The sequence below is a fragment of the Plasmodium coatneyi genome, chromosome 14 (assembly GCF_001680005.1).
Source record: "Plasmodium coatneyi strain Hackeri chromosome 14, complete sequence".
In the NCBI taxonomy this organism is placed as follows: Eukaryota; Apicomplexa; class Aconoidasida; order Haemosporida; family Plasmodiidae; genus Plasmodium; species Plasmodium coatneyi.
The window spans coordinates 1,492,504-1,520,142 of record NC_033569.1 but is presented as its reverse complement, the minus strand read 5'-3'; the positions used below and the strand labels follow the sequence as shown (position 1 = coordinate 1,520,142).

Genomic DNA, 27,639 nt, shown 5'->3' with positions numbered 1-27,639 from the left:
ATCTGAACCAGCCCCACAGGCACCTGCGCTTAGACACATGCTTTTTGTGCCTCCCGTGCGTGGAGGCACTTACGCATGTCCTGCTGTCATAGGGCCACGTCTACTAAGCCCTCTCTCCCCCTCCCCTTCGCAGCAGTTCCCACATAAATATATTTTTTTATTCCCCCTTCGATAATTCTTAGATACAAAAAAATAAAATAATTTTCAAAGATTAAAAAAAAAAAATGTTTTAAAAGAAAAAAATGCAAGTGTGTACCAAAGGAGCGTTGCCTTTTTAAATGGAGCGGATGCTTTCCTGCAGCTGTTCGGTCTGCATCACGTTATGTGATTCTCTTTACTCCTTTTTTACACTTTACACTTTTTTTGCACATGCCCTTACTTTTTAAACAAAGTGACGGACAGCACTGCATGCGGAAGTAATTTTTTTTTTTTTTTTTTTTTTTTTCACGCGAACTATCACGCTGTGTTAAAGGATGGACACATTCTGCGCAGCTTGACGGACGTACAGCGGGCGTCACTTCGTTTTTTTTTTTTAAATATAAAATTTGTGACTTTTTTTCAGGTGCATTTTATGTATAAGTAAGCTTTTCAATTGGGGGGCGGCGTGGATGCGACATGTACAGTTAGAGGGCAAGGGTACCCATTCCTCTACTTGTACAATTTCCAACGTGGCTGAATACAAAATTGCGCCTTGCGTACGGAATAGTCCCACTGCGGGTGCCCTTTTACCCGTATCTTCGTCGGCATATATTTTTTCTTTTTGGAGAGACAAACAAAATCGGTGCGTGATACATTCACGCTTATCATATTATTAAATCTTCAGTTGGTGCATTTTTATTCCCCAAGGTGTGTGGCTATGCCTTATGTTGCGCCCAGCTGGAGGTGAATTTTTTTCATTTTCGAAGGTTGGACAAAGGGACTAACGTTAGAAGGGGAGGGAATACTCCATTATGGATGATGGTATAAAGAATTCACGAATGAAAGAGAGACGGAATATGTGAGGGAACGCCTCGCTGCACGAACTCCCGTATCCCCGTTGATTATACCCCCTTTTGGACACAATCCCCGTGGCAATTTTGTTTCCTTCCTGGTTAGTTACCCAATCCAGACACACACCACGGGGGCTAGATCACCTAAACAACTCGTACCGCTTGATATGCTTAAAGTAAAATTCATAAAATGGGTAACGTATTCTATCCCAGACGTTTGAGAAGCTGTTCATGGCCGGCCTGACGTCAATGTATATCTGCGGGGTGAGGAAAAAAAAGCAAATCATCATTTTTTTTTTCCATTTTTTACGAGGTATTTATTTCCAGCGCGCCATTCTCCCCTCATGCATATAGTGATAGGAATGACCCACAGTATGACGCATCTTACATTCTTGTCATCCTGCATGGACTCATCGTTGTAATAATCTAAAATGTACTTCACCTCCTTCCCGCACCTATTCACATACCAGTCGTGTCTGTCGAATGGTCTGCCTAGCCTGCGAGGGGGTCATAAAATTGGTGTTGTTCATTTTGGGGGGGATAAACAACGGAAAGGTAATAGAGGCCGCACTCCTTCAACAGTGGATAACAAAACGTAAGAAGCACCACAAAAGTCGATGTACTCAAATGCACAAGTGTATGCACTGCTACATGGTAACACTGCCACTTTGCCATTTTTTCATTACTTGGAGAAAATGCTCCTAAATTTGGCCTTGACGGAGAGGTCGTCGAACTTTCCAAGAAACCGCTGCAGAGTGACTTCGCTGCATTTGCTAAGGGGGGGAGAAGAAAGACACGCGGGGGTGGGTACACTACGCTGCCGTTACAATGCACAGTCGTTACGCTGACGTGTTGTTCACTTAGCACACATTTAGCTCTTGCAGCACATTCGAAACCCTCTCATGGACGCTCCACATATTACGGACATACCTCCTGTGCAGGTACTCATATTTTAGGATGTGCTTCCATGACTCCTCATTAACTTCGTTGTGCACCGTCACCACAGCGTCAATGTAATTTCTGTCAATGTGTTTATTCTTCCTAATTAGGGAATTGTAAAATTGCTGCGGCGACGGGTAGAGCCAATTCTCTTTAGTGTTCTTGGGGATGGAAGAAACGTCTCTCTTCCTGTTCAGGGGGCACTCGGACTCTTCGCGCAGGGAGTAGTTGGGTATTTCCGGCATCATGTTCCGTTCGTTTATCACTTCTGTGTGGGGACGGTGATATCGGAGGGGGTACGGCATTGTTGCTGACTGATCATTCGGTGGGTCAGTCAGGGTGCGTCTGCACAGGACACACTTCTTACACAACACAAGCCGCTAACGCGCTAACATGCTAACGCGGTAACGCGCTAACGGGCGGATTGACTTACCATTCTTCGCTTCCTGGGGCATTTTCAATTTCCCCACTAAGGACGAGGGGCATCTCACTTTTTCTCCATTTTCATCATCACCAATTGTCTTGCCTATGCTCTGCATATTTGCGAAGGGGTCTTTTCCTATCTCCCTCTTGGAACCTCCCCCAGGGTAGATACTTTTCTACAAGCAGCGACACGTGGTAGGCGCAACTGCGAGGATGCATATGTGGATACACTCACATACAGGTGTACATTTCTAACTCGGATGCTGCTTTATTTTTAATGAATTCCCAACCAGGGGTTACGTTAATCGTATTAGTTCCTTTTCACCCTCCCCTTTCCAGATGGTTCGCCTGTTTTTGTTGCAACTCGGCATGCCCCGTTGGAGTGCATGTGGGAGGTACCAAAATGGAGACCATATAAGATTCTGCGCTTGGGAACCTGGCACTTTGGTTCAACTGATCTAAAAGTGTGGGGACGCGGTTAGTGAAGTGGTCGTGGAGTGACCTGCGTGGCTAGTGGGGTTGTCATCAGAGTTGCTGGCGGATCTGCTTTGTTCCACCGTGGAACTTCAGCAAAGAGTTTCCTCTATAAATGTTCGTGCTTGTTCTTCACATTGTGGGAAGTGTTCCCCTTTTTTTTTTTTTTTTTTTTTTTTTATTCGCACGAATGCACCCGTTGGGACTACTCTCCTGCAATGTTTCTCATTTTTTCTCCTTCCCGACGACAGCGATTCTCCCGGTGCGAAGAACTTGTGACTCTGCATTACGCATGATGGGTTCATGATCCGTTAAACCGTTCCTCGTCAGTTGTGGCATTAACTGGGTCGACAATTTTTTTTTTTAAAAAAGAAACAATACAGGGATGATGGACTGGTCAGTGTTGATAAGGCGCATGCAAATATTTCCTACCCTGTCGTATGCCATCAGGGGGGTGGTTCGATGTGGTGGCAGCCAAACGGCGCCCATTATTAAAAAGGTCGGCTTGCGAAGGATAAGTTCGGACGGTATGAAAAACCAAAGTGGTGAAAATTTAAAATTGAGCCACATGGAGGGAGTACAAAAACAAAAAAAAAATGTCACATAATTCACAATTCGTGAACACCCGCAGGCACAAAAAAAAATATAAAATAATAAATGACTAATCAGAAAGGGTGAAGAGGATGTAACGGGACTGCAGGACTGCGTCACGGAACCGCGAAATGCACACCTCCAGTCGGTTGCACCAAAAAGGGGGGAGAAATTTGCTCCACGTTTGGGTCCCCCCCTCTACCGCTCAACAGAGCACACAACAAAAAAAAAAACAGGTACCCGCCTGGACGCATATCCTTGGAAGGCGGGTGCTAGGCGCAGCGTGCTAGACGCTGATTCGTTCCACGTCACGCCTTTGCCTTCTTCTTCAGCACAACCTGAATATCCTTGTCCTTACAGTAGGACATTACAATTTCCCGGTTGACGCTTAGCTTGCAATCTACTAGATACTTTTTCAACAGGGAGTACTCAATTTGTCTGTCCCTTTGTATGTGATCGTGGAGGACCTCATTGACGCCAATGGCCTCATCAATTCTTTCAAAAAGCGACTTCAATTCCATTTGTTTTATTTTTTTTTTCATGTGGTTTAGATATTCCTCCTGCGATTTGGCTTGATCATCATTCAGGGGATGGGAACCCTTCTGCGTGGTACTCACCTCGTTGGAAATAATCTGGGTGGTACTCACCTGGTCGGTATTTCCCCCCCTTACTGAAGCGCCATCGAACCACTCCTCATTTTGGAAGAAGCGCTGTACCTCTGCATTCACATCGCCCAAGAGGGCACCCACCGAATGACTCACACTACTATTGCACCCGTTGGTCCAGATTCTACTCTTCTGCCCTTCTTCCCTGTCACGATAAATGATACTCTCCGTTTGGTAATCCTTTTCAATAGATTTACCTTTCCTCAACTTGGGAGGATCCTTCTGCATAGAAATCGGGGTGTGGTATTCTTTGGCCATTTTTTCAAACTGTTCATTTAGGTAGCTCTGTATTCTGGTCAACTCCGTGATTAGAGTTTTTCTCGACAGCTTCCTGCTCTTCAGTCCAAAGAATTCCATAAGTTCCTCCAGCAGTACGTTGTTCATTTTGTTAAGGTCGACGTTGAGGATGGAGAGTTCTTTCCTGCTTTCTGTTTCCCTTGTCTTTGGTGTCTCGGCGGGGATGCTCACGTCTGCTTCAACTATTCGGGGTGTATTAATCCAGGGTGTCCGTTCGCAGTTGCGTGCACTGTCTTGGATACCCCTGGAGGAGATGCTTTCCCTACTGTTATCCTTACCCCCCTCCTCATCGTTGTCCTCCAGAACGATCACCTCCGAATGGGAAGCCATTTTGGGAGGGAGGCACTCCCCACCACCATTACCCTTCAAAAGATCATGCATATCGATAACGCAACTTACACTAGCATCATCACAAAAGCGTCCTATGACCGATCTGAGGTTCTTATCCTCCTCCTCCGCAGGTCCTTTCTTCTCTGCAGAAAAATCAGACAGAACGGCTGGGATGCACTTGGGCCTTGTTGTGCTGGGGGGAAATTTCTCTATTGGATTAACTTCCCTTCCATCTGAACCGGAATCCTTCTTCCCATCGTAGTTAATCTTTTCTACGATGACGGACATGTCGATGTCTGGACAAACTTGGGAGTGTCCACTCGGGGGAAGGGCGCTAGTAGGTGGGTTCTTTTCCATGGACGATGTTATGTGGTCGTTCCTGTTGAGAGAGCTCTCCCCATCTAGGGGGCTACCCTCCAACTGGAACCTCACTTGCGCCCCCGTAAAATTGTTGCATCTACTGTCCTGTGACTTCCCAGCGGAGTTTCTCACCTCCTTCGGGACAACCTCAAATTCGTTACTCCTGTCCATTTTTTTATTTTTTTTAATTTTTCCATTTTCCATAAAAAGCTCATAGGTGTCGAATTTGAAGGACTGAGTTTCGTCTGGGCTGCTATGGTCACTGTGGCCACTCGGGGAGAGCTTCCTCTTACGTAGCTTTGTGTTACCTTCAGTGTTGTTGGTGCCTGACTGAACTACCTGCAGAGGTAATTCATCGTTTTGGTCACCCTCTTCAGGATCATTCTCTTTATACAGCCTAATCCTTTCTGTACCTGTGGATGGAGTTACCTTTCGTGGCGTCCCAAACCCGTTGGTATCACCTCCATGCAGGAACTCCTCGTCTAATGCCCCCCGTTTTTCTACCTTTACTCCCTCATCGAATTTAAGCCAATCGTTTTGTAAATAATTGAGCGGGCCTTCTTTAGAGCCTTCTCTTGTGCGACACTTGGGGAAGCTCCCTCCGTCATTGAATTTGCTTGTCCCTTTCACGCTGCTCACCGCGCTGACAAACGATTTTTCCGTTTCATTTATGCTCACATCTACAGAAGAAAGGGCCTCTTTCTCTGCAGGAGCAATTTCTGCATCTTGTAGTTCTTCCTTCTCATCAGAGTGGCTTAAAATTTCGAACACCTCTTTCCCACATGAACTTTCCTTTGCCTTAACAGAAGTGACACTCTCGTTAGACAGAGCAGCTTCATCCTCGTTCCTACCCTTAACAGGTGTACCATCTTCTGCATATTGTCTTTTCACATGGGGATGGTTCAGTTTCTCCTCATACGAACCGTCACGGTGGGTCATGCTCCTCGGAGTAGAATCATTTTCCAAGATAGATCTTTTCTCATTAATAAAATGTAAAGATTCGTTTTCTTTTTTTGTAATGTCGAGAGAATATTTTAAATTTCCATGGGAGAGTAATTTCTTCTTCTTATGTTTGCACTTGTGACTGTCACATGGGGATTCCTTCCCGCTGTAAATGTAGATGGTATCAAAGGAAGCAACTTGGTGGTTCTCCACAACGCCCTTTTCTATACAATACTGGGATAGTTTGAATAGGGACGTTTGGCTTTGGAAAAAGAGGCGATCCTCTCTATATGAGTTTTCCTCTGATTCGTTGTGGTGGTTACCAACCCGTTGGGCGTCCCCTTTTGGGGTACTAGCATTGCTCGCGCTGGGAACGCCTTTCTGCTTCTCCCCCGTGCTGGCAGCATCCGCCACCCCCTCATCGAAGTTATTCAAAAGTTGAATCAGATTCATCAATTTGGGACCCATCTCTGTGCCACTCAAGCAGCAAGAATTGTATATGTCCAACTTCAGCAGGTTCATAAAAATTGGGCAGAAGTTATTGTTTTCGAAAAATGCCCCAGGAATAATTACCTTGTTAAAGACGCGTCTCATTAGATCTTCCTTCTTGTCTCTTTGCTCCACCAACAGGGCCTTCTTCAAGCTTTCTATTAAGCAGTCTATGTCTTCTGTAGCTGGAGGGGTTACTTTGCCTGTTGGGCAGTCCGCACGAATGTGTGTAGTCTCATCTGCATAATTGTCATCCTTGAGGATGGGTTCATGGATCATGTCTTCTTGACCATCCCTTGGGTCACCTTGCCCCTTTGTGTGCTTAAAACATTTATCCTTTTCTTCGTTCTTTCCATCATTTTTCAGAAAATCGCTGCACTCACCTGCACGTGGTCTCCTAAACATTTCGTAATTTACATAATCGAGAGACCTAATTGAATTTAAATTTAAGTCCATCAAACATTTTCGCAGACAATCTATAAGGTATGCTTCTTCTATTTGGTACGCTCTTATTTTGTTTTTTACACGTAACAATTTTTTTATGACATTTTTGTAAAATTCGTTTATCGATTCTTTGTCCTTTGGCTTCTTTAGCCATATTGGTACTTTCACATTATTTTGCCATCTCCGGAGGTCGTTGTAAAAGTAAACGTCGCTTTCGTCGCTGGAGGGCTCCTTTCCGTTTAGTGGCTTTCCTTGTTTTCTTTTTTTGTTGCCTTGTGCTTTTCCTTTTGCGGTTTTGGTGGTTTTCTTCGCTTTGGCCCTTTTGGTAGCTCTTTCCTCTTTTGGTGCATCGGTTGATATGCCTTTACCTTTCATAGTCCCCCTTTTGAGTGTGGTCCTTCATAAACACACGGTATGTATGTACTCACACACAGCGTTGGGGTTATCCCGCGTGTGTGCGAGAGGATCTTATCTATTCGACTCTGCTTAAAGCGCGGTAAAGCCAGCACAGTGAAAACGTCCCTGGCTGCATACGGCGTCTGTCCTTTTGTTCCTCCGAAATGGTTGCTACGATTGTGTTGTGATTTTAGCCCCCTAACTATATCAACGTGCGTTTATTTTTTCTTAAAATGTGCAGGTGTATGAAGAAGGCCTAAATGCAAATCTTCCCTTTTGCAAAAAGAAAAAATGTCTTCTTCATGCAACTACGTGTTTTGTACAAGGCCCGAGGGGGGGAGGGGTGTTTCAAGTTGTTCTCTTTCCAACGTGGGGAAAAAGAAGCTCAGGTTGGCACACTTTTCTGGAGAAGTAACGCATATGTAGTCATGTACACACATGTATCTTCATACAAGTATGCAAAAGGAATGGACCAATTTGGTAACCTCCTTAAAATTAATTAACCACCATTTATTGTTTCACATCGTCTGCCTCATAACTCCGGTGAAAAAAAAAAAAAAAAAAAAAGAAAATTCTAACTTGTTCATAACTTTGAGAAAAAAAAAAAAAAAAAAATAGCTAGCGCAGTATGCACCACACAATGTGGCGTAAAAATTATGAACAGGTCATGCAAATTTTTTGTAGAAAAAAAAGAAAAAGCTACCTAGAAAAAAAAAAAAAAAAAATGGAGAAACAACGATGCAGCTAAAAGGGAGAGTTTTACGAGGATAAGTTCACCTCTGAAGTTTACTCGAAGAGAGGGTACACACATTAACTAAGCTTTCTCGTATGATCATCCCTTCGGGGGAATAACCTTTTTGAAGTTTTTTTTTTCTTCTTTGAAATGTTTTTCGCAAGATTGGTCTCCCCCTATCATGCAGTGTTCATCCCGTTTTGCCCTTCCCCACTGGAAGAGAAGCAAATCGGCAAAATGACCACGGAATGGACAAATGTGTAAGGCAGAATTAACAAAACAAGGTACAACAAGTGTGCAGCGTAGCTACATAAGGTGGTTATTTTTGCAACCGCTGCTACTCACCGCATATGTGTGTGATTGGGGTCTTTGACAAAGGGTTGGTGGGGGAGGAAAAAAAAAAAAAAACTTTGGAAAACTCTTCAAACGAAATAAATAACGGAAGAAATGATGTTACCGTCCCATCACTAACTTTTTTAAGTCCCCATTTGTTTATATCCACCCGCCGAAAAAACGCAATGCTGTTTTCAAAATGATACCACAACTGCTGCAGAAGAGGGCGATTTTCCACACCATTTTAGGTTCCCATGGAAGGACACCATACGCCGAATGTGCACATGAACGTAAACGAACTTTATGTGAGCTGTTCAAAAGACATTTCGGAGTTTCTGGAAGTTACGGGTACAGCATTTTTTCGAAAGAAGGAAATTGTGATTCCAATGTAGGAAAGAATAACCTCCATCAGTATGAGGAAAAATATACGGGTAACAATTTCTTAAAAAAAAAAAATTTTTATTTTACAAAGTGGCCTGGGAGGGTGTCCAAATTGGGAGCTTCGTACTTTTTTGGCAAAAATTACAATATGGGGTTTTACCACTTGCTGATAGAGGAAGAGGGGAAAATAAAAAAGGACATCGCGCTCATATCTAGCTGTAACGCCAAAAGTGTCCAACATAAAAAAATTGAAAATAAAATGAAGGACCTTTCCTGTGGCTACTCTGTCCAAATTGTGCTCTCAGGGAAAGGAGTCAAGTGCTACTATGAAGACGTCAGTTACACTCCTTTTAAGCCCACGTACAGGGGAAACACAAAGCAATATTATACCTTTAAAAATTCTCCCATGACGGAGGTCCAAACGGTGCAGAATAACAGTCCCCAGGGAGGTGTAAACGAAAATGAAAATAGTGAAGTTAGCAACAGCCCTGGAGGAAAGGAGAAAGACAAATGGTACAAAACGAAGACAGTGAAAAAGTTGTTTGTCCGACTAGGCATTGGAACAAAGAATATCGATATCACTCGAGTGTTAACCATGCACAAGAGGCACGTAAGCATCGACGTTGACAGAACGGGGACCATCATTAATGTGCACGGCTTTAACAAGAAGTACGTGGGGTCCGTTTCCCATCGTCTTTACCGAATAGTACGGATGAACGTGTACACCATGAAGGGAGGATACGTGTACCTGCACAAGCCCAAGCAGAAAGTATCCAAGAAGAAGTAGAGGGAGAGATCCCCTTATTCGTAACGCTTCACCCTACATGCACACATAGCCACCACGACACAAACCGCTTTTCGCATCGACTACGTCAAGGGGGGCATTTTCCCCCAATAAGTTGTCCAACTGAACATTTTCTTCACAAATTGTAACTTAAACAAATATTGTTTTAATTATTTTTACGTTATAGCGTGAAATGGAAAAAAAAAAAAAAAATGCCCCGGGGAGGGGGTGCGGTGGCAATCTTGCCATGGGTGTCACATGTGACACTAGGAAAATTTATTCCCCTGAAATTTTACTTAAAAAAGATACCAGTTTGACAAAACTGCGTCTCACGTCTACCTCTGTAGAATCGCTTTCACGCAACTGCCAAATGGCGTGGGGTGAATTGGGAAGATACGGATACGTTATGTGGAGTCGGTTTCGCTCATGGAACCTCCATTCGCATCAGGTTTGAATTCCTAAGTGGGGGTTCTCTCTTCGATTTTACTGTGGTTGGCCAAATGGGAGCCCTTCTCCCTGCCGTACGTCTTGTACTTCTTCACCTCCTCTATTTCTTCCCTTCCTGCTCGTTTTTCAACTTTTCCTGCAGCTCCTTCTTCCTCTGAGCCTTCACCGGGTCGTAATACAAAACTACGAGGTACCTCCCGGCCACATTGAAACCTGACAAGTGGTCCAGGGCATTCTTGGCATCGTAAATATCGTCGTAGACGACAAAAGATGTTCCCTTGGTACCTTCGGCATTTCCTTTTCGTATCTGCCTCACTGTTCCATACTTTCCAAAAATGTCATACAGTTCATCGGCCGATATTTTGTAAGGCAGGTTTCTGCAAGGGGGGAAACGTGGTTTAATGCATGATGGGAAACAGTGCGGTGGTCAGGGGTGGTGATTACATTGAACCACAGGAAAGATCACTCAAATGGCCATTACAGTTATACATGTACGTATATATAGGAATGTATTTTTTTTTTTTTCACTGCCGCTAACAGGTGGGAACCTTTCTCACAACTGTGAGGGTCCCCCTTTTGTTCTCTCTCTCAAGTGGTAAAATCCCCTCACCTGACGTAAAGGATCCTACTGACCTCCGCGGGCAAACGTATGCTTCTTCTAGACATTGATGGGGAGGCGTCACGTTATGCATACATGTATATACTGTGAGGGCAAGCAATTCTTAAGGGCTAACGAAGGGGGAAACTAAAATGCGTCGCGTCCCTTTTCGGAAAAAAAAAAAAAAAAAATCACGATGACCACAGCAGGGATGCATAAAATATGAACATGAAAAAATATATGTATGGCATGGAAGCCGCGAATCTTTTAACAAAACGATTTGACGATAGGTACTCCGCTAGTGGTCGTAAAAAAAGGGAGGCATTATTTTTTTGTGAATGTCCCAAGAGGGAAAAAAGAACAGGCTATGCGCAGCTAGCTATATCCGCGTTTTGCGCGCCCATAAGAAATTGTTAAAAAGGGAAGATTGCCCGAAGAACCGGAATCAGTATGCAATTCAGTACGCTGCGCATTACGCTACGTATATGATTTGTTTTATGTGCTTCCCTGTGGGGCCACTTTGTATGAAACAAATTAAGCAAATAGATATGTGCTCTGGGATGTCGAGTCGTTCGCGGGAAAAAAAAATAAATGCAGCAAACGCGGCAAACGGAGCAAATGCAACATAAAGCAATGTATTCCACTTACGTGCGTGCCATTTGTGCGGAGAATGGTGCGTTTGCTGCTCCAGAGAAAAGCGGTAACCGCTTCCTTCCATTCGGCTACGAAAAGGAAACCGGAAAACACAACTATTTATTTATCACTCATGTGGGTACGCTCTCACAAATGAGACAGCGCTGTGGCGTTGCCATTGGGTTAAACATATCAAAGGATAAATTAAAAAAAAAAAAAAAAAAAAATTTATATGGTACTAAACAAACTTGGCACATCTTTCTGCTTTGCAAATTTCCCTTTCCTTCAGCACAACAGTTTTGCTGATAAGTACAAATGAAGCTGCTTTCTGTTGCGGATGACGTTCAGTTTGTCCGTAGCCACGGGCACAATGTTTATCCTGAAAAGGGAAAAATATGAATAAAAAGAGCTATGAAGAGATGGCTATCTGGTTAAGTAGCCAATCGGCTACGCTTCACATAGAAATGCATGTGGGGAAGACTGCGGTCGACATTTATTAACGAGATGAAGGAGGAGAGGAAAACACAATTTTTACTCCCCCCCATACACACGGGCGATGCCCTGTAGTTGTCACATCCGCTTCAGCAAAAAAAAAAAAAAAAAAAGGGCACATTCCCATCAGCACATAACTTTTTTTGTAGCTATTACTCTGTCTGGATGTGCTTCGCCAATTCCACCTTCATCAAAAATAAAGTTAAAAATAATTCACGTTTGCAAAATGTGGATTCGCACAACTGCAACGTGTTATCTTCGCTTGTCCCATTTTTTACGACTGTGTTTAGGTTAAAGGGAGCATAGGGAAAGACAAAAAACGTGCGTATGTTACCGGTACCGTTACGTTTGGCGACGTCTACTCTGACCAGATGACTATGAAACATTTCCACTTTTTTTACGTCAACTATGTTGAAGGGGCATTTGTACAGTATGCTATTTCGTTTGGCACAATTATGGTTTAACTGCCTTAAACTTTTATAGTTTTTTTTTTTTCTTTTTCTTTTTTGTCCCGCCTGGTTGTTACTTCGCCGTAGTAGTCTTCTCTTTAAGTGCGCAAAATTAATGTACAGCCGATGAGAGATGTTTTGGAGGTAGCTCACATGCTCGTGCATGTCGTGAAAGACTATGTTTTTGTAACATTTCGAATTTTTAAAGTAAAGAGAATTCTCGAGGGAGTAGCTTTTTTTACTTTTTAATTTATATTTGTAATTGGTTTGCGAAATGCAGGGGTAGGTTAGAAATTTTTGGAAGGCATTGTTTGCGTGGTTCGTGAGGCTTTGCTGCGTCTGCCCGTTTGAAGGGGTTATCACGTGGGGGGCGCTGCCCCAATCACTCCCGTTTGCTAACATATGGGATGCGCTCAACGCATGGTTCCCCCTCTGCGCATAGTCGAAGTAATTTTTAAAGGTCTTCTCGCCCCCCAAATGTGCGCCTATCACTTTCTTCCAGTACATTAATATGTGCCCATAATTTTTCATCAGCTTGGGATACACCCATTTGATGGCCTCAACACAGAGACGGAGTTTAAAGTAGAGAGGGTATGTGATGTTAACGATTTTGGGTTTTTTCAAGACAATCATTTTTTTTAGCAGGAATGTTACACATTTGGGGTATTCATACATGGGGGGTTCACAGGGGGGATGTTCGCGTGCGCGGGGGAAACTCCCCTTAGGGTGATTGACAAGATGTCTAATGGACATAACAACTGAGCTGAACAACAACTCGATCATATCATTTGCGTCCACATAGGACGAATTAATGGTGCTTTTAAGGACTAAATATTTTTTTTTCTTCTTCCATTTTGAGGTAAATTTGCAAATCAAAAATTTGTTGTACTTATTCATATGCTTAAAGCTGCCATTCTGCTTAACCAGATCGTCCATTTTTTTTATTTTCCTTTTTAACATTTTTTTCTCCAGATTGTTAGAAATTTTATTTATGTAGATTTTCCTTTCCTGTTGGTACTTTTTTAAATATTCCCAATTTGTGAATTTATACGTTAAAAAGAAATGCTTGATGGCGTTTTTTATGCTTGACTTTGGTCTCTTCTTTTCACTGTACATGTGTGCAAACAGCATTTCTCTTTTTCGGTTCGGACATTCCATTTGTTGGCTAACCAGGAAGGCCTTTAGGAGAGTCCTCTCCAGTTCTTCGAAGCCTGCGGGGGGGCATAACGATGACATGACGATTGCATAACAATGACACTGTGATGGGGCACTAGTGGCATTCTGCAAAACTGCACACGCAGGAATGGTATGCACTACCAGTTCGTTGCCCCAGAACGAAAATGCATGAACCGTGCAAGCGAAAAGCTGAAAAAAAAAAAAAAATTTTTTAGCTAGCTAGGTTAGCTAGTTGGACACGCCTTTTTTTACCTGCTCGCGGCACAACTGGACTGTGCAACACATCCTTCAAGTGTACACCGCTGCTGGACAACACCATTTCGTCAATTTTGTATGAACTCAAAAAATTAAAGAAAAGAACGGCAGTGCCTATGCTGACTGGTTTGTTCCCCATTCGGAGTACACTTTGTTGAAGATGGGACAGAACGAGTTGCTCCTTCATTAGCGGCTCAAACAGGTAGTTACTCCTTAGCATGTGAACGTTACAGAGAAAGATCCTTTTCTGGTCCATTTTGCACACAAATTGGAGAATTTCTTTGTTAATTTGGTTAATTATTTTTAAAAAATACGTGTTTACAGTTTTGTTTTTTTTGCATCTCCACTTTGTTGCAACGTAAAAATAGGTGTATGTTTTGTTCATCTTTGTGATTTTTTTTTGCAGTTCGTAGAGATTTGTTACTGCCTTTATAAGGAGAGCGATCTCTTCACTGTGCAGGTTAGCACATCCCCTACCATTTAACACCTTTTGGACAATTTTTTTGATCAAAATGAAGATTCTTAAATTGAAGGATGACGTCATGAGGTACACTTCATTGTACGAATTGTGTGCGTAATAAAATTGCAATTTTTTTTTTTTTTTTCCATCCTTGTGTGTTGCAATCTTTGTAGACTTACCTTTTCTGACTTGTCTATTTGCGCCATTCGTCGTTGCGCATGCCCAATTTGTGATGTCATCCCGAGGGGAATATTTATTCCGCCGCATTTCTTTTATTTCACCCTCGTACGCTTTGTAAACCTCGCTAGTCATGGAGCTGTTCATGTGGGAAATAAGTTGGACCACATCAGAGAGGTCCCTCAGACGGGGGAAGTAGTCCGGACGGTTCATTCTCCTCAAAGTGGACAACAGACAAGTGTCAATTTTTTGGAAGACTCTTTTTTGATATTTCCAACTGGTGGGAATTACCAAAGTGGACGATAAAACTCGATTGAGATGATCCAGCTCGAATAGGTTCGTACCAGTGTTTCCACTGAGGAAGGAACAATAAAGTGCACTTAAGAAGTGGTTATCAAATTTGTTAAAATGAAAATGGAAGGAAAAGTAGGAAAACATATTTTTCACATTCTTAAAAGATGGTTTATGGTTGACGACAAAGTGACTTATATAATGAATCCCATCTTCATTAATGAATTTTTTTTTTTTTTCAATCACATTTAGGAGACTACATATGTGTTCATCCTTCAGGTAAATAATTCCATTCCTGTTAAAGAGAAATCTAATTAAAAAATTCAGAGAGCCATTTGGTATTCTTTCATCTCTCAGGTTGGAGATACTCCTCATCATGTCCACTATTTGTTCTGGAGTAAATTTATTTATTTTTTTTTCCATGAGGTTCATTAGCATGTGAAGCACTTCATCAGTTTGTGTTTGTCTTCTCTGGGAGAAGCAGCTCAGGGTGACCACCAGACTTTTTTCATCGAACTGTAGGGGTAGGTGTTTGTAGCAATGGAGAAGGAAGTCCAGGGGGGGGTTCTTCCACGGGTAGGTACAATCCAGATGACCACTACGGCGGTCTCTTGGGAGGCCATCCCCATCGTTATTATCACCTGTGTGGAGATTCCCATCGCGGATGTCACACAATCGGATCAGAGGTACGAGCAGACGGGCTTCCAGCTGCCTCTTCATCCTCTTTATCAGCTTCAACTGAATAGCCGCCGACCCTGTGTGCCCCCCCTTTTGCTGAAGGGAGGTACTAGCAGAATTCAGTTCGCGCTCCCTTAAGTGGATCCCCATTTGAAACTTCTCATCCCTGTGGGAATGCCACTGGGGGGTTCCCTTTCGTGCCACGCTTTCCTCCCCATTGGAACCCCCTCCTTTGGGGGATCCTAAAATGGAATCCCTCAATCCATACAGACGCTTCCTCTCCAGTCGGTTAAAAAGGATGTATTCAGATTTTAATTTTTTCACAAAGAGGAGTCCTATTTCTTTCTTCAAGTGGGTGATGAAAGGTTTGTTAAGGCAATCCTGTAGGGTTATGAATTTGCTCAGCTTTTCCATGGGGATATTTTTCTTCCTCAAAATTTCAATGAGGCGGAATATGAGGTGGATGCAGTTGCGGTGGTTGCTCGGTTGGGCAGGTTCCCCCGGTTGGGTGGCCTCGTCAAATCTTAGCTTGTAAAAGAGCTCAAAATTTGTTGAATTGATCTTTGGACCACCTCGTTCATCCGTCTTTGTCACCTGGTGTGTACTTCCCCGTTGAAATTCTGCCCGAGCTGACAGCCGCCTGGACATCTTCAGGTAGGCATTCAACACATTATGCAGCTGGTGTAGGGAGAGGGAGTGTATCCTATGGAGCAGCATAAAATTTACTTTGTAGAGGAGGGCACAACTCAAGGCGTTCAGCTTTTCTACATTGGACAGAATGAACAGGAGGGATATCAAATCGGAGTTGCTCAAAGAGTGCTCATTTAGAAGACGCAGAAACATATAGTTGAAATATCCCTCATTGAAATAATTTAATTTAATGAAGGCATGTAGAATGCTGAGGAGGTTCTTTATGCTTGTGCCTTGCAGACCGAGCGAGGGGATGGATTCACAAACATCCTCCAGTAGGTTACCATTCTTATAGTTGTACGCTTGGCACTTGTCCAAAATGGTCATTACGCCTTTTATGCTCCCCACATGGTACTGGATCACCAGCCTGTTCCGTTTGCCCTGTTCGTTCCATTCGTTTAGTTCGCTTAGTTCCTTTCTTTTTTTTCCTTGTTCGTCTTGATATTTTTTTATCACCGCGGTGTTATGTATCCTCGTGTGGGGGATGATTGGGCTGCCTTGTGGGGACGTGCTGCTGAGTGATTCATGGGGGACGGTCCCGACGTTTCGGTTCTTCCTCCCCTCACCATTCGTGTATCCCTCTTCACGATGCCCCCCATTGGGTGTGGCGTCGACCCAGGCAACACCATTCTTAGGAGGAAGCACACTTAGGTGATTCCCCTTTCGAGGTGGTAAAAAATGACTTCTCTCTTTTGTGCGCGTCTCCACATAATCAGTGAAGAGGGAAGGGGCTCTTTCCTTTTCTGCATATTCAATCACCTGTGTGAGCGTCCCCCTTTTGTATGATAGGGTTACCGTTTCCTTGTACTGATCGCTGTAGGGAACGTGCTGGATGTGACACTTGATTTTTTTATTTCTCCTTACCTTCTCTCTGTATAGGATTTTCTTGATGTGATTAATTTTTCTAGCACAGGCAAGCATTGTGCGTGGGGTGTTCCTTTGGGGCGGGGATTTTTGCAGGTAGCCACCTTAGGGCAGGCACTTTGTGTTCAACTCTTTTGTGCAAGTCAACTTATGTTGAGCATTTTTGCGGTGGCCGCATTTGTGAATGGTCCACCCCGGTGCGACCGCTTCACCGGCGCTGCCTCCTCGTGTGCCGCGCCCCGCAGCGTCATCTCCACGGCAGAACGGGTTCTGCGGAACGGAAGAATCGATCAGCTACAGTGTACAAACTCACCCAGCAGTATTCATTTGTACACCTTCGCCAGAGCCAGATAAACTACATAGTGCGTATGTTTCTTTTTCTTTTTTTTTCTTTTTTTTTTCTTTTTTTTTTTCTTTTTTTTTTCTTTTTTTTTTCTTATTTTTTTTTATTCATTTTTTTTTTTTTTTTTTTTCCTGTTTTTCCTCCTTTCATTTTTTCTGTGTGCACACCTTAGATGTATACCCCTCCCTAATCAACTAAAAAATCAGGCCACATTATTGTTCCTACATCCTGAAACAGATAAAAACCAGGCCACATTGTTATTCTTACACCCTAAAACAGCTAAACTTCAGACCACATTGTTGTCTTTCCATCCTGAAAAAGCTAAATAACAGGTCACATTGCTGTTCTTACACCCTAAAACCTGGGACCCGGAATCCTAAAACTTTTTTTTCTTCTTTTTTTTTCATTTCCCCTGTCGCAACACACCGCGAGCTTCTTTAAAAAAAAAAAAAAAGAAAAAGTCTATCATACGCTTTGGAATACATTCTCATAAAATTTGTCCTTACTTCCTCCTTGCCGCGGGGTCATTTGTGCGTGCCCCCCATGAGGAAATTGAGGATGCGCAAGAAAAATTACCAAAAAATTAAAGAAAAAAAAAACAAATAAGAAAAAAAAAAAGAAAGAAATGCCACAACATACCATATAGCATAACGCAAGGCGAAGAAAAGCAAAAAAGAATATGGGGGGCAGAGTTAACACAATCGTTAAAAAAAAAAAAAAAAAAAGGCGGAATGTCATTTTACCCTTTTACACTGCATGGATGTTGTGGTTATTTATATCGCCCCCAGGGGGGCACCCATCCATTTAATGCTACATATTCTGATAACCTATATTTTGGTGGCCTCGTGTATTATTTGTTCTTCTTCCTCTGCGTGGTCTTCTGTATATGGTAGGTGCATCTATTGATTCTACTGTTGAGTTCTCTGCTGAATATAGTGTGGAACCTATTGTTGATTCAGTTGTTGTGTAATCTGTTGACGTTTCTGTGAAATTGTCGAAGTTGCGCCCTGCGGTAGCTCTTTTTCTTCTTTTATTATTATTTACGAAGGAGTTGCTTATCCAGGAAGGTAAAAGATTATGCTAATAAAGAAAAGAAAAGAAAGAGAAGGAAAGGGGAAGGAAGTGTAGGAATATGTACTATATATATAAAACAACCTCCTATGTTCATTGTTTAACAAAAGGGAAAAATATTAATAAGTGAGATTATTAATATTTTAAATGTGTTCATATTGTGCTAATTACTTTGTACAGAAAGAAAGCAGCCATTGGTAAACCTATTAGTGCAGCTGTGGAGGAGATGATGGCTGGGGTGGCGCCTCCAGAGGAGGTTGCCCCATCTGCTGTAGGTAATGGACCTAATTCGAGAGAACGCTCCCTTCTTAAAGGTTCTAATTTAGATTTCAATTCTAATGGCTTGAGAATACTGTTGCCATCACTCTGATTGGAAATTTTCTTAAAATAAGTACAACATGTCCTATTTAAATTATTACCTGGTCCACAATATTTCTCCATTCCCCCATATGCAGCATCAGCTTTGTCCAGATAATCTGAATATTTGTCAGTACAATTGGGTCCTGACGCCGGGGAACTTTCTATGCACTCTGTTATAGTTGAATAGTCATAGTAGTAATTGAATACTTTTTTCATTTGGTTGAACTTACCTTGGTCAATATTAGTGCACATAGGTGTAGCACTAATTTTATGAAGCACCCCCCACAATGCAGAATAAATGGCATTCATAACTACTGGGAAGGTATTACTTTCGCCCTTCTTCCACACTATACCTCCTAGCCAATAATAGAAGAGGTAATATAAATCATTATTCAGTTCTTCTCCTGCTCTCCCCTTAACTGTATAACACCAAGCTTTTGCAATCTTATCAATATCTTCCTTAATACTTGCATACTTGTCTAATGCGTTGTTTAAATTAGCCTTTACCGTTTCCTCGTTACACTCAGGTATATTTTCCACAGTATACTTTACTTGCCCGTTGAATCTGCTGTACCCTAATTTTGAAGGGAAATCATCCAAATCATCCTCCTATAAGTGTAATGAGTAAAATAGATATCTTTCCACATTGTCATGGTATGATGATGGATAAAAATATTACATGTAGACATTGACCTATACGCGCAATAGAAGAAAAAAAAGGAGCAACCTACTCAGTGCTCTTCTTTTCCCCTCTTTTTCCCCGCAAACATTCACACACCACTTACCTCACTATCGGAAAAACTGCCTGAACTGCCCGCCTGATTTGGATTAGGATTTGGTTTGCGTTGTTTGCGCTCAATACATAGATCTATCAGTTCCTGTAGGTTCTTATCACAGTAGTTCTTATATTTTTCATTATAATCGTTACAGTATTCACCACTTTCATGCCCACTTCCATCGCAACCTACACTCACAAGCTTACATGCTGCTTTAATATCCTGTAGATACTTTAAATACTCTGAACAATCTGTAGGCTTACAGTTTCCTACAAGTCTCTGTATGGTTCCATAGTCACTGGAGAAAATATGTACTTTCCTCTTCTGCTCGAAAATATGCTTGTTCTCATCTTTGTACTTAATATTACACTTCTTACTATCGGGAACATTTCTCATTGTTCTGTAAACTATTTCTAAGAAATTATCTAAGTCTTCTTTACTCCGATGCTTGAAGAATAACTCTCCCAACCAATAATAAAAAAAATAACAGGGTTCATTCTTGTAGTACTGGGTGCTATTCATGAAACATGCGGAACAGTATGCGCCCGCGATTTTTTTAGCATCGTCAATAATTTTTTGACATTGTGAGAAATTGCCATTCAATGCAGCCCTCAACTGTTCAGCCTTGGCACCCTTGTCACTACAGTCGTCCAAACCGTTATTGAAGGTTCCATAGAACAAATTATAGGACTGTAACTTCTTTAAAATTTGTTCCTGAAAATATAATTAGAAAAATATATGCGTGTGTCCTTACTCAAAATATTATATTATGCATAAAACTTGGTATGCACACTCCCGAATTATTCATGTGGAACATGAAAACGGACCTCTACTGTTGTTGTCCCTGTTGGTGCCATTGTTTAGGTGTATATTCTTCTTATATAAATAATAAGTTTATATTAGAGGTTGTATTTTCTTCATATATATGCTTATGCAGAACATAAATATATTTGAGATCTTCCACTTGTTCTACAATTATTATGGGTGAATATAGGGATTTTTACCTTCCCTTTTTTTTAAGTAAATAAACAGATTCCTCCTAATTTTTGAATAATAATAGTAATATACCATATTCACATGTATCAAATGTTTATATGCATGTAGTTCATGCAAGAATAGAAATAAAGGAACAGTAAATGGAGGAGTAATGAAGGGATGTGAAATTTTTTATGAACTCCCCTTTTTTTCATGCATTTTTTCTATTCATGTATTCTACTTTTGCGTGCACATTCTTAAGTGCACACATTCTGTGTATTGTATCGTATGTGTATATATTCGTTTGGGAATATGATATTATTATTTGTATATTTCTCTCCTATTCTGTATATAAGCATATTTTTCTCCTGGACGAAAAATTTCACATATATACTATTGATTCATGCTCTACTGTTATTTTAAAGAAGTTAGCTTAAAATTGCTCACACGTATAGTATTGATTATATATACAAAGAGCACTCTTCCCTTTACCCTCTCCTTAATGTGCACATTCATTCATTTATCCACATTCAGTGAAAAAAGGTATGTGTATATTCACAATAGGTGCACTTCACAATATGTGTATTCACAATACCAAATATAATACAAATACAAAAAAAAAGTATAGTGCAGTGATATATCCTCATATTTTTGTTCAAAAGAGGGTGAAAATGGTTCCTGTTCAAAAGTGAAATTTTGTTGTGCACATTCCTGTAGTAGTGGGCTGTGAAGCAGCCCCTTCTCCTATTCCATCCCTGTATGATCGGTTTGTTGTTATAATAATTTTGCACCCATTCTTCCTTTCCTTTCTTCCTCCCCCTTTATTCCTTCTTCTTTAATAATTACACTACAGGTAAGTTCAACAGAACAAATATATTATATTATCTGAGGTACCCCTTTTATTCTCTTTAATCAATATTAAATCTTAGAATTCACTTTACACCTTCTATTACCATGCATCCGATGGATATATTGCAAATATTTCATGTGTTCATGGCATGTGTACATTAGGGCGGAGAGTGAAGTAGCTTATATAGCACAGGGAGTATGTGCACATAATCCACACACACACATATATGTGAAAATGAGTTCCTTCGTAATGGACTCACCGAATGGAAGGAAAAAAAACAGAGAGAAGTAGTATACAAAAAATAGAGAACGAATGTAATATGCACTTAAAAAGGGGGGAGTGGATACCTCAGTTAGCATCATACACCTGCTGTATGAGTAACTCCCTCATAATACACTTATCACCCAAAAAAGGAGTGAAGAAAAAAAAAATAAAATAACAATAAAATTATTATTACTCCTCAATGATCATAAATAGGGGGAAGAGTGTAATAAATGAAGCACTATTATGTGAAAACACATACATATATATATGTATATATATAGTGGTATATATATAGTTATATATATGTGTGTGTGGTTTCTTTTCTTCTCTTCTCTTCCTTCCATAAATAATTTCGTATATAATTTTTTCCTTTATGTCACATATATTTGTCCATATATATAATCTGTTACCGCTAGCATCCGAAAATTAAACAACATATATATATTACTGAGGAAAAAATAAAAAGTTCGGTATTCATCAATAATCACACACTCAACATAAATAAGCATATAGTGCTTACACCCTTACGTACCTAATATATAAACAACACATTTTAACACAAATTTACTATATAGGAAGAATACATAATAACAATGTCATCGGTAAGGGGCAATATTAAAGGAGGAGGAAGAAAACAAGAATTAAAAAGTTTAAAAAGGAAATTGAAGAAAAATAAAGGAATAAAAAAAAAAATTAAAAAAAATTTAGGGAAAATTAAAAAAAAATATACGACCCCCTTCCTGTATGTCTACATACATATATATATATTCCACCCCTCTTCTTTTCTCCCACTACATATTTGTAGGTACCATCTCTACAGGGGTTACCTTCAGAGTTTGATTTCTATCATGAATTCAAGAGCAGCCAGGTGGACTGTGCAAGTGGAAATGGCTGCTCCGATGAAATAAGTCAATATCAATTGGCACAGAAGTTCCCGAATAGTATTGATCGGGATCAAGTGGAGCACGCATTAGCCCATATATACAACATATACAAAAATGGAGATAAAAAATCACTGGAATGTACAGCACGCCATTTTTTTTATTATTGGATAGGGGACAAACTATCTAACAGTAATGGGGGAAGTGGCACTTTTCGAGCTGCCATGAGTGTTATTTGCAGAAGAATAAAGGATAACTATAAGCCAGGAGGATGTGAACTTCCCTGTGATGATAGTGGACACGTTGACAGAGACATCTTCAACAGTAGAAAAAAATTATTCGACTTTTGGTATGATGGTAACATAGTACAAACATTGCTAGAAATTAGTGGGTCTGAAGGTACGAAGATATGTGCGAAATACATAGGGGAAATCGATGAAGCATATGAAGCTGTGCAAACACATTGTGGAACCAACGGAAGTGATAAGTACTGTACAGAATTTTGGAATAAAAATAGGAATAAAATTAATCAGGCATTACAAGGAGTGAACCACGGATTACAGGCTGCACAGAAACGTACAACGGAGGCAGCAAAAGCAACCTCTGCAGCAGTAGAAGAAGCCGTCCGCAATGCCACCACCACCTCTTCCATCTCCTCTATACTTGGCACCTTAGCAGCGACGACAGTTCCTTTCTTCCTATATAAAGTAATAGTAGATATAAAAAAAAAAAAGAACTTAAGTATTAACAGTATAACTAATATACACCCCTAACAACCCACCTAACAACCCTCCTTCCTCCTCCCTTAGACTCTTTCACATTTCCTTAGACCTCCTTTGTTTCTTAACCCTTTCAAATTTCCCCCCCTTTTATCCCTAAAACCGGAACCCTAGATACGAAATCTTACACCCTTTTTGCCCCTCCCTTCCTTCTCAGTATAAACTTCTACCCTCTTGGTTTGGTAACAATTCTAATGGAAGAAGCAGAAAGAAAAGGTCTACCGCACGAAACCGTGATACGTTGACAGAAGACAGCTCAACGTTCGACTCAACGGACACTTCCACAATAGGTCCAACGGATCTAGCCGAAAATTCCACAGTGCGCTCTGGCGTGTACACTACACCGTCCACAAGACAGTCTACTGGGAGAACAAATAATGCACCAGGTCGTCCAAATATAGGTTATCAAAACCTGTAACATCTGAATGTAATGTTCCTTTCCGAGGAGGCATAAATAACCGTGCACACAGTTTATATATAGTTTATATATACAGTGTAAGGAAAGGAGCAGAATGACCTTTCTTTCCTATTTTTTTTTATTTTATCTTTTTCATTGTACTAAAGTATTCACACTAATGTGTAATCAGCAAATGTCAAAGAAAACTTTTTTACTATATTGGCTTGTTAAATTTTCCACTTAACTGACTTGTTGGTAAATCCTTTTTAATTCATTTCTATTTGTTTCCAACTTTTTTATTTAATATTTACAGTGTTCATTTATTTCGTTATAAATTTTTATCTCTATAATTTTTTCTATTTTAATAATTTATTTTCTTTCTCTCTTACATAATTCCAATTATGGACATATTTGAGAAAAGGTGCTCCTCCAAATTGTGCGCGGAGGTTCGCGTGAAGGTTTCCGCGAGGGTCCGCAGTGGTTCGCTCCCTTTCTTCTATGTTACACACCTTTCAGATGCAATTCATATGAAATCGGAATAATAATGTTAACATAGAAAGGAAGAAGAAAGTTGCGTCCTTTCCCTTTTTCTTAATGTAATTTAGGTATAATATTAGTCAAAAAGAATTGTCCAAAGAAAATTCCCCTAATATAAATTTGTCACACAGAAAAAATTGTCCCCCCCCCAAAAAAAAAAGGAAGTCCAACATACGTGGTGGAACACATTCATAAAATTTATCCGTATTTTTGTTTTTTGTGGTCTTATGCGCGCCCTCCGAGGAAATTGAGGATACGCGAGAAAAATTACCAGGTGATGGAAAAAAAAAAAAAAACCAATTAATATTAGAAGAAAAGAAGGAAAAAGAAGGAAAAAGAAGGAAAAAGAAGGAAAAAGAAGGAAAAAGAAGGATATAAAAAGAAAACTAAAATAAAAATAAGGGTGAATGAATCAGTGTGGGTGCGTGTAGGATTTCGCATTTTAGGGTGTGCGTAGGATTTCACACTTAAGGTGTAAAGTTCCGGTTTTATGGTGTAGGATTTTCGCATTTAGAGTGTAAGGTTTCACACTTAAGGTTAAGGTTCTTGGGTATAAAATGAATAATGTGGCGTGGTATTTAGCTGTTTAGGTAGGCGTATACATCTAAAGTGTGAATACAGGAAAGAAAAAAAAAAGAAGAAAGAAGAAAAATGAAGGAAAAATTTTTTTTTGAAAAAAAAAATAACAAAAAAGAGGAAGAAAAAAAAAGGAAAAAAAAAAGGCGGAAGGGTACACGACCAGTGAGAAGGACACAGTTCCTATATGCTGCTGCTGCTTTGCTTTCTTTGATATTTGGTGAGAACACTAAATGTGAATAAAGAAAAAAAAAAAAAAAAAAAAAAACAGGGGGAATGCCATTGTGCCCTCTTTTACACTGTATGAACCCTATGATTATTTATATTCCTCCCCCCCAAGGGAAGCAGTGTATTTAATGTTACATATTTTGATAACCTATATTCTGACTACCGCCTGCACTATTATTTGTTGTTCTTCGGCCAGGTGGTGGTCGTGGTGGTCGTGGTGGTGAGTGTCGTGATCGTCGTTCATTATATATGGTAAAATTGTCTGTTGTGGAGCCTATTGTAGAAGCAATTGTTGAGGCACCTTCTGTTGTTGTGTATTCCGTAAGCGTATCGAAGTTGTGTCCGACGGACCTCCTTCCCCTTCTTCTTGCTCTTTTATTGTTGTTGTTCCTTCCAAAGAAGGTTCTGCTTATCCAGGAAGGTAGAAGATTGTGCTAGCAAAAAAGAATAATGTATGTGAATAGTGTACGCATGTATTACATATGAATATATAAAACAGTGTACACTTTAGTATTTATTTATTCAGTCCATAGAAGTAAATATTAACAAACATCAATTTTTACATTTCAAATTTCATGATACTCACTTTATATAGAAGGAAACCAACTGCTGGTAATCCTAGTAGTGTTGCAACTGTGGAAGGGACGATGGCAGTAGAAAGTGCTGTATTTGCTGTACTGGAAGCAGGAAGTTGTTCCATGGACTTTGATACAGTTACTACAGTACGGTTCTTCGGGAGCAGTAGGTCCCTATATTTGTCGTCCGTGAACATGTCTTGGAATTCCTTACAGTGTTCCCCATAAACTCCTCCGTTACATTTCGTATGCACAGGCTCATAAGATTTAAGAATATCTTGCAGATGTTCTTCATATTTCTCGTCACATTGGTACCCACTTCCACTTAACTGTGCTCGTATGGCTTCAAAATCCCTGTAGTATTCATATACTGTCCTTATTTGGTTGAAATCGATTTTGCTAATGTGTTCACCTATTTTTTCACATTTATGCGTAACATCTACCTTTTCCAATGCATTATAAACTGTATTCATGAAATCTGAAAGGAAAATTTTGCCCGATACTTGGAGGGCTGTATTCCCTAACCAATAATAGAACCAATAACACCATGGATCAGTAGGGTCAGAGACTTTCTTCGTTTTATGTATGAAACACCAGGCTCCTACAATTTCATCGACAAAGACCTTAACATTTTCATAATTTGTTAATGCCTCCTCCAATTTTCTTTCTTCCCTTCGTAGAAGTCGATCATCTAGAGTGGAACTACAAGCACCTGTCTGCCCACCGAGTTCATTATACGCTGACTGTGAAGGTAATCTGCCCAAATTGTTCTCCTATAAGTAAAAGTAGAGGAATATATGTGTTCGTACATTTCCCCATTTTCTTTATATTGTGAATAGGACCTTATATGTATAGTATACATATGTCCACTCTGCACGGAGAAAATATACAGTCAACGGTTCCCCTTTCCCGGCTGCCATGATTTATGTATGTGTATATTTTCCTTGTATATGTAGAATGAAATTTCTGTTAAAACATGTTCCTCCATATGTAATCATACAGAAGGAATATGTGAGTTCCCTTGTGGTTTTATAATTGTAAATATGAAATTTTTATTTCCCCCCAAATTGTACATACATTGTAAAATCTTTAAGTAATAATAACGCATACACATTTATCAAAATCATTATTCACATATATAAGCAAAAAGTAGGATGAAATATACTGAAACAACGAAATAGAAGGAAAGAAGTAGGACTTTCATATGTTCTTCATTCACTGCATTATTGGATGATACGGAAATACTCAGAATACTATATTATTACTTACACCGACTTCTGTTATTACTTCATATATACATACAAAGGAGAAATTCTAACTTTCAACACATATAAGGGAAAAACATGCTATAACACATGTTATGCCATGTATTATTTATTTTAAACCTTTTCTTCCTCTATTACTACTACTACTACTCAGAAAAACTGTTATGAACTTCTAACGTAGATATATTGTGTAGTTTATATATGTGCAGTAATTCCTTTCTCCTTCCCTTATGGTCAGTTTGTTGTTATAATAATTTTACACCCTCCTTCTCTGCTCTTTTGGCCTTTCCCTATAATTAAACTATAAATAGCTTATATGAATTATACATTACACTAACTGAGTTACATTTTTACTCTCCCTTAACCTATTATATATTCCAAAATTCATTTTACACCTCCTTTTCCCATAACTCCGATAAGTATACTACACATAGTTTATTCATATATACATAGAACGTTGTGTACACTAAGGGGGGAGAAATGCAAGAGGATAGGGTAGTTTCAATAGCACAGGGAGTATGGTCACATTCCACATATATACATTTCATACATATATACATTCCACACACATATATATGCAAATGTGTTCATTTGTAATGCACTCAATGAAAGGAAGGAAAAGGGGAGGAGTCAAAATATTATTACTACTGAATAATCATGAGACGAAAAGGATGAGTGTACTGCAAAAAAAAAAAAATGGTTATTGTGAATGGGTGCGCACACTTCCCTTTTTTTTTCACATACGACTAATGCAAATTTTCTTACATATATTATACTCCCTTTCTTCCATGTATTTTTCGAATGTAAACTTTCCCTTCATTAAATACAGATAAATGTACACACATTCGAAAAAGGGAAGAGAGTAGAATGCTGCATAGATGAACTATATTATATGGGTGAGTAATATTTAATAGTCCACCGAATATTAATGTAAAATACAAATTCATATTACATGCTGTAATTTTTCGCCAAGAGAAAATAA

General features: G+C 40.1%; 8 protein-coding genes across 8 annotated transcripts; 2 read left to right on the top strand and 6 right to left on the bottom strand.

The window, feature by feature from the left end:
• Positions 1 to 1,129: 1,129 nt before the first annotated feature.
• PCOAH_00054510 (Cytochrome c heme lyase) lies at positions 1,130 to 2,467 on the bottom strand (the record flags this gene model as incomplete). Its single annotated transcript, XM_020062231.1, has 5 exons — positions 1,130 to 1,246; positions 1,378 to 1,486; positions 1,676 to 1,762; positions 1,920 to 2,196; positions 2,362 to 2,467. 5 exons carry the CDS (start codon positions 2,465 to 2,467, stop codon positions 1,130 to 1,132), a joined length of 696 nt encoding a protein of 231 aa, XP_019917836.1.
• A 1,257-nt stretch (positions 2,468 to 3,724) lies between these two features.
• On the bottom strand, positions 3,725 to 7,318 carry PCOAH_00054500 (Uncharacterized protein; the record flags this gene model as incomplete). The annotated part of the gene is made up of 1 exon (XM_020062230.1): positions 3,725 to 7,318. One exon carries the CDS (start codon positions 7,316 to 7,318, stop codon positions 3,725 to 3,727), a length of 3,594 nt encoding a protein of 1,197 aa, XP_019917716.1.
• Positions 7,319 to 8,604: 1,286 nt separating this feature from the next.
• On the top strand, positions 8,605 to 9,573 carry PCOAH_00054490 (Uncharacterized protein; the record flags this gene model as incomplete). Its single annotated transcript, XM_020062229.1, has 1 exon — positions 8,605 to 9,573. The coding sequence occupies one exon, from the start codon at positions 8,605 to 8,607 to the stop codon at positions 9,571 to 9,573; it is 969 nt and encodes a 322-aa protein (XP_019917785.1).
• A 544-nt stretch (positions 9,574 to 10,117) lies between these two features.
• Positions 10,118 to 10,683, bottom strand: PCOAH_00054480 (Pre-mRNA branch site protein p14; the record flags this gene model as incomplete). The annotated part of the gene is made up of 2 exons (XM_020062228.1): positions 10,118 to 10,394; positions 10,628 to 10,683. 2 exons carry the CDS (start codon positions 10,681 to 10,683, stop codon positions 10,118 to 10,120), a joined length of 333 nt encoding a protein of 110 aa, XP_019917479.1.
• An 850-nt stretch (positions 10,684 to 11,533) lies between these two features.
• PCOAH_00054470 (Uncharacterized protein) lies at positions 11,534 to 16,837 on the bottom strand (the record flags this gene model as incomplete). Its single annotated transcript, XM_020062227.1, has 3 exons — positions 11,534 to 11,627; positions 11,897 to 13,400; positions 13,618 to 16,837. 3 exons carry the CDS (start codon positions 16,835 to 16,837, stop codon positions 11,534 to 11,536), a joined length of 4,818 nt encoding a protein of 1,605 aa, XP_019917727.1.
• A 1,510-nt stretch (positions 16,838 to 18,347) lies between these two features.
• Positions 18,348 to 20,187, bottom strand: PCOAH_00054460 (KIR protein; the record flags this gene model as incomplete). Its single annotated transcript, XM_020062226.1, has 3 exons — positions 18,348 to 19,163; positions 19,340 to 20,044; positions 20,164 to 20,187. 3 exons carry the CDS (start codon positions 20,185 to 20,187, stop codon positions 18,348 to 18,350), a joined length of 1,545 nt encoding a protein of 514 aa, XP_019917846.1.
• Positions 20,188 to 22,012: 1,825 nt separating this feature from the next.
• PCOAH_00054450 (KIR protein) lies at positions 22,013 to 23,497 on the top strand (the record flags this gene model as incomplete). The annotated part of the gene is made up of 3 exons (XM_020062225.1): positions 22,013 to 22,021; positions 22,225 to 23,007; positions 23,237 to 23,497. The coding sequence occupies 3 exons, from the start codon at positions 22,013 to 22,015 to the stop codon at positions 23,495 to 23,497; spliced, it is 1,053 nt and encodes a 350-aa protein (XP_019917540.1).
• A 1,879-nt stretch (positions 23,498 to 25,376) lies between these two features.
• PCOAH_00054440 (Variable surface protein Vir7-like protein) lies at positions 25,377 to 26,312 on the bottom strand (the record flags this gene model as incomplete). The annotated part of the gene is made up of 2 exons (XM_020062224.1): positions 25,377 to 26,165; positions 26,283 to 26,312. 2 exons carry the CDS (start codon positions 26,310 to 26,312, stop codon positions 25,377 to 25,379), a joined length of 819 nt encoding a protein of 272 aa, XP_019917660.1.
• Positions 26,313 to 27,639: the final 1,327 nt, after the last annotated feature.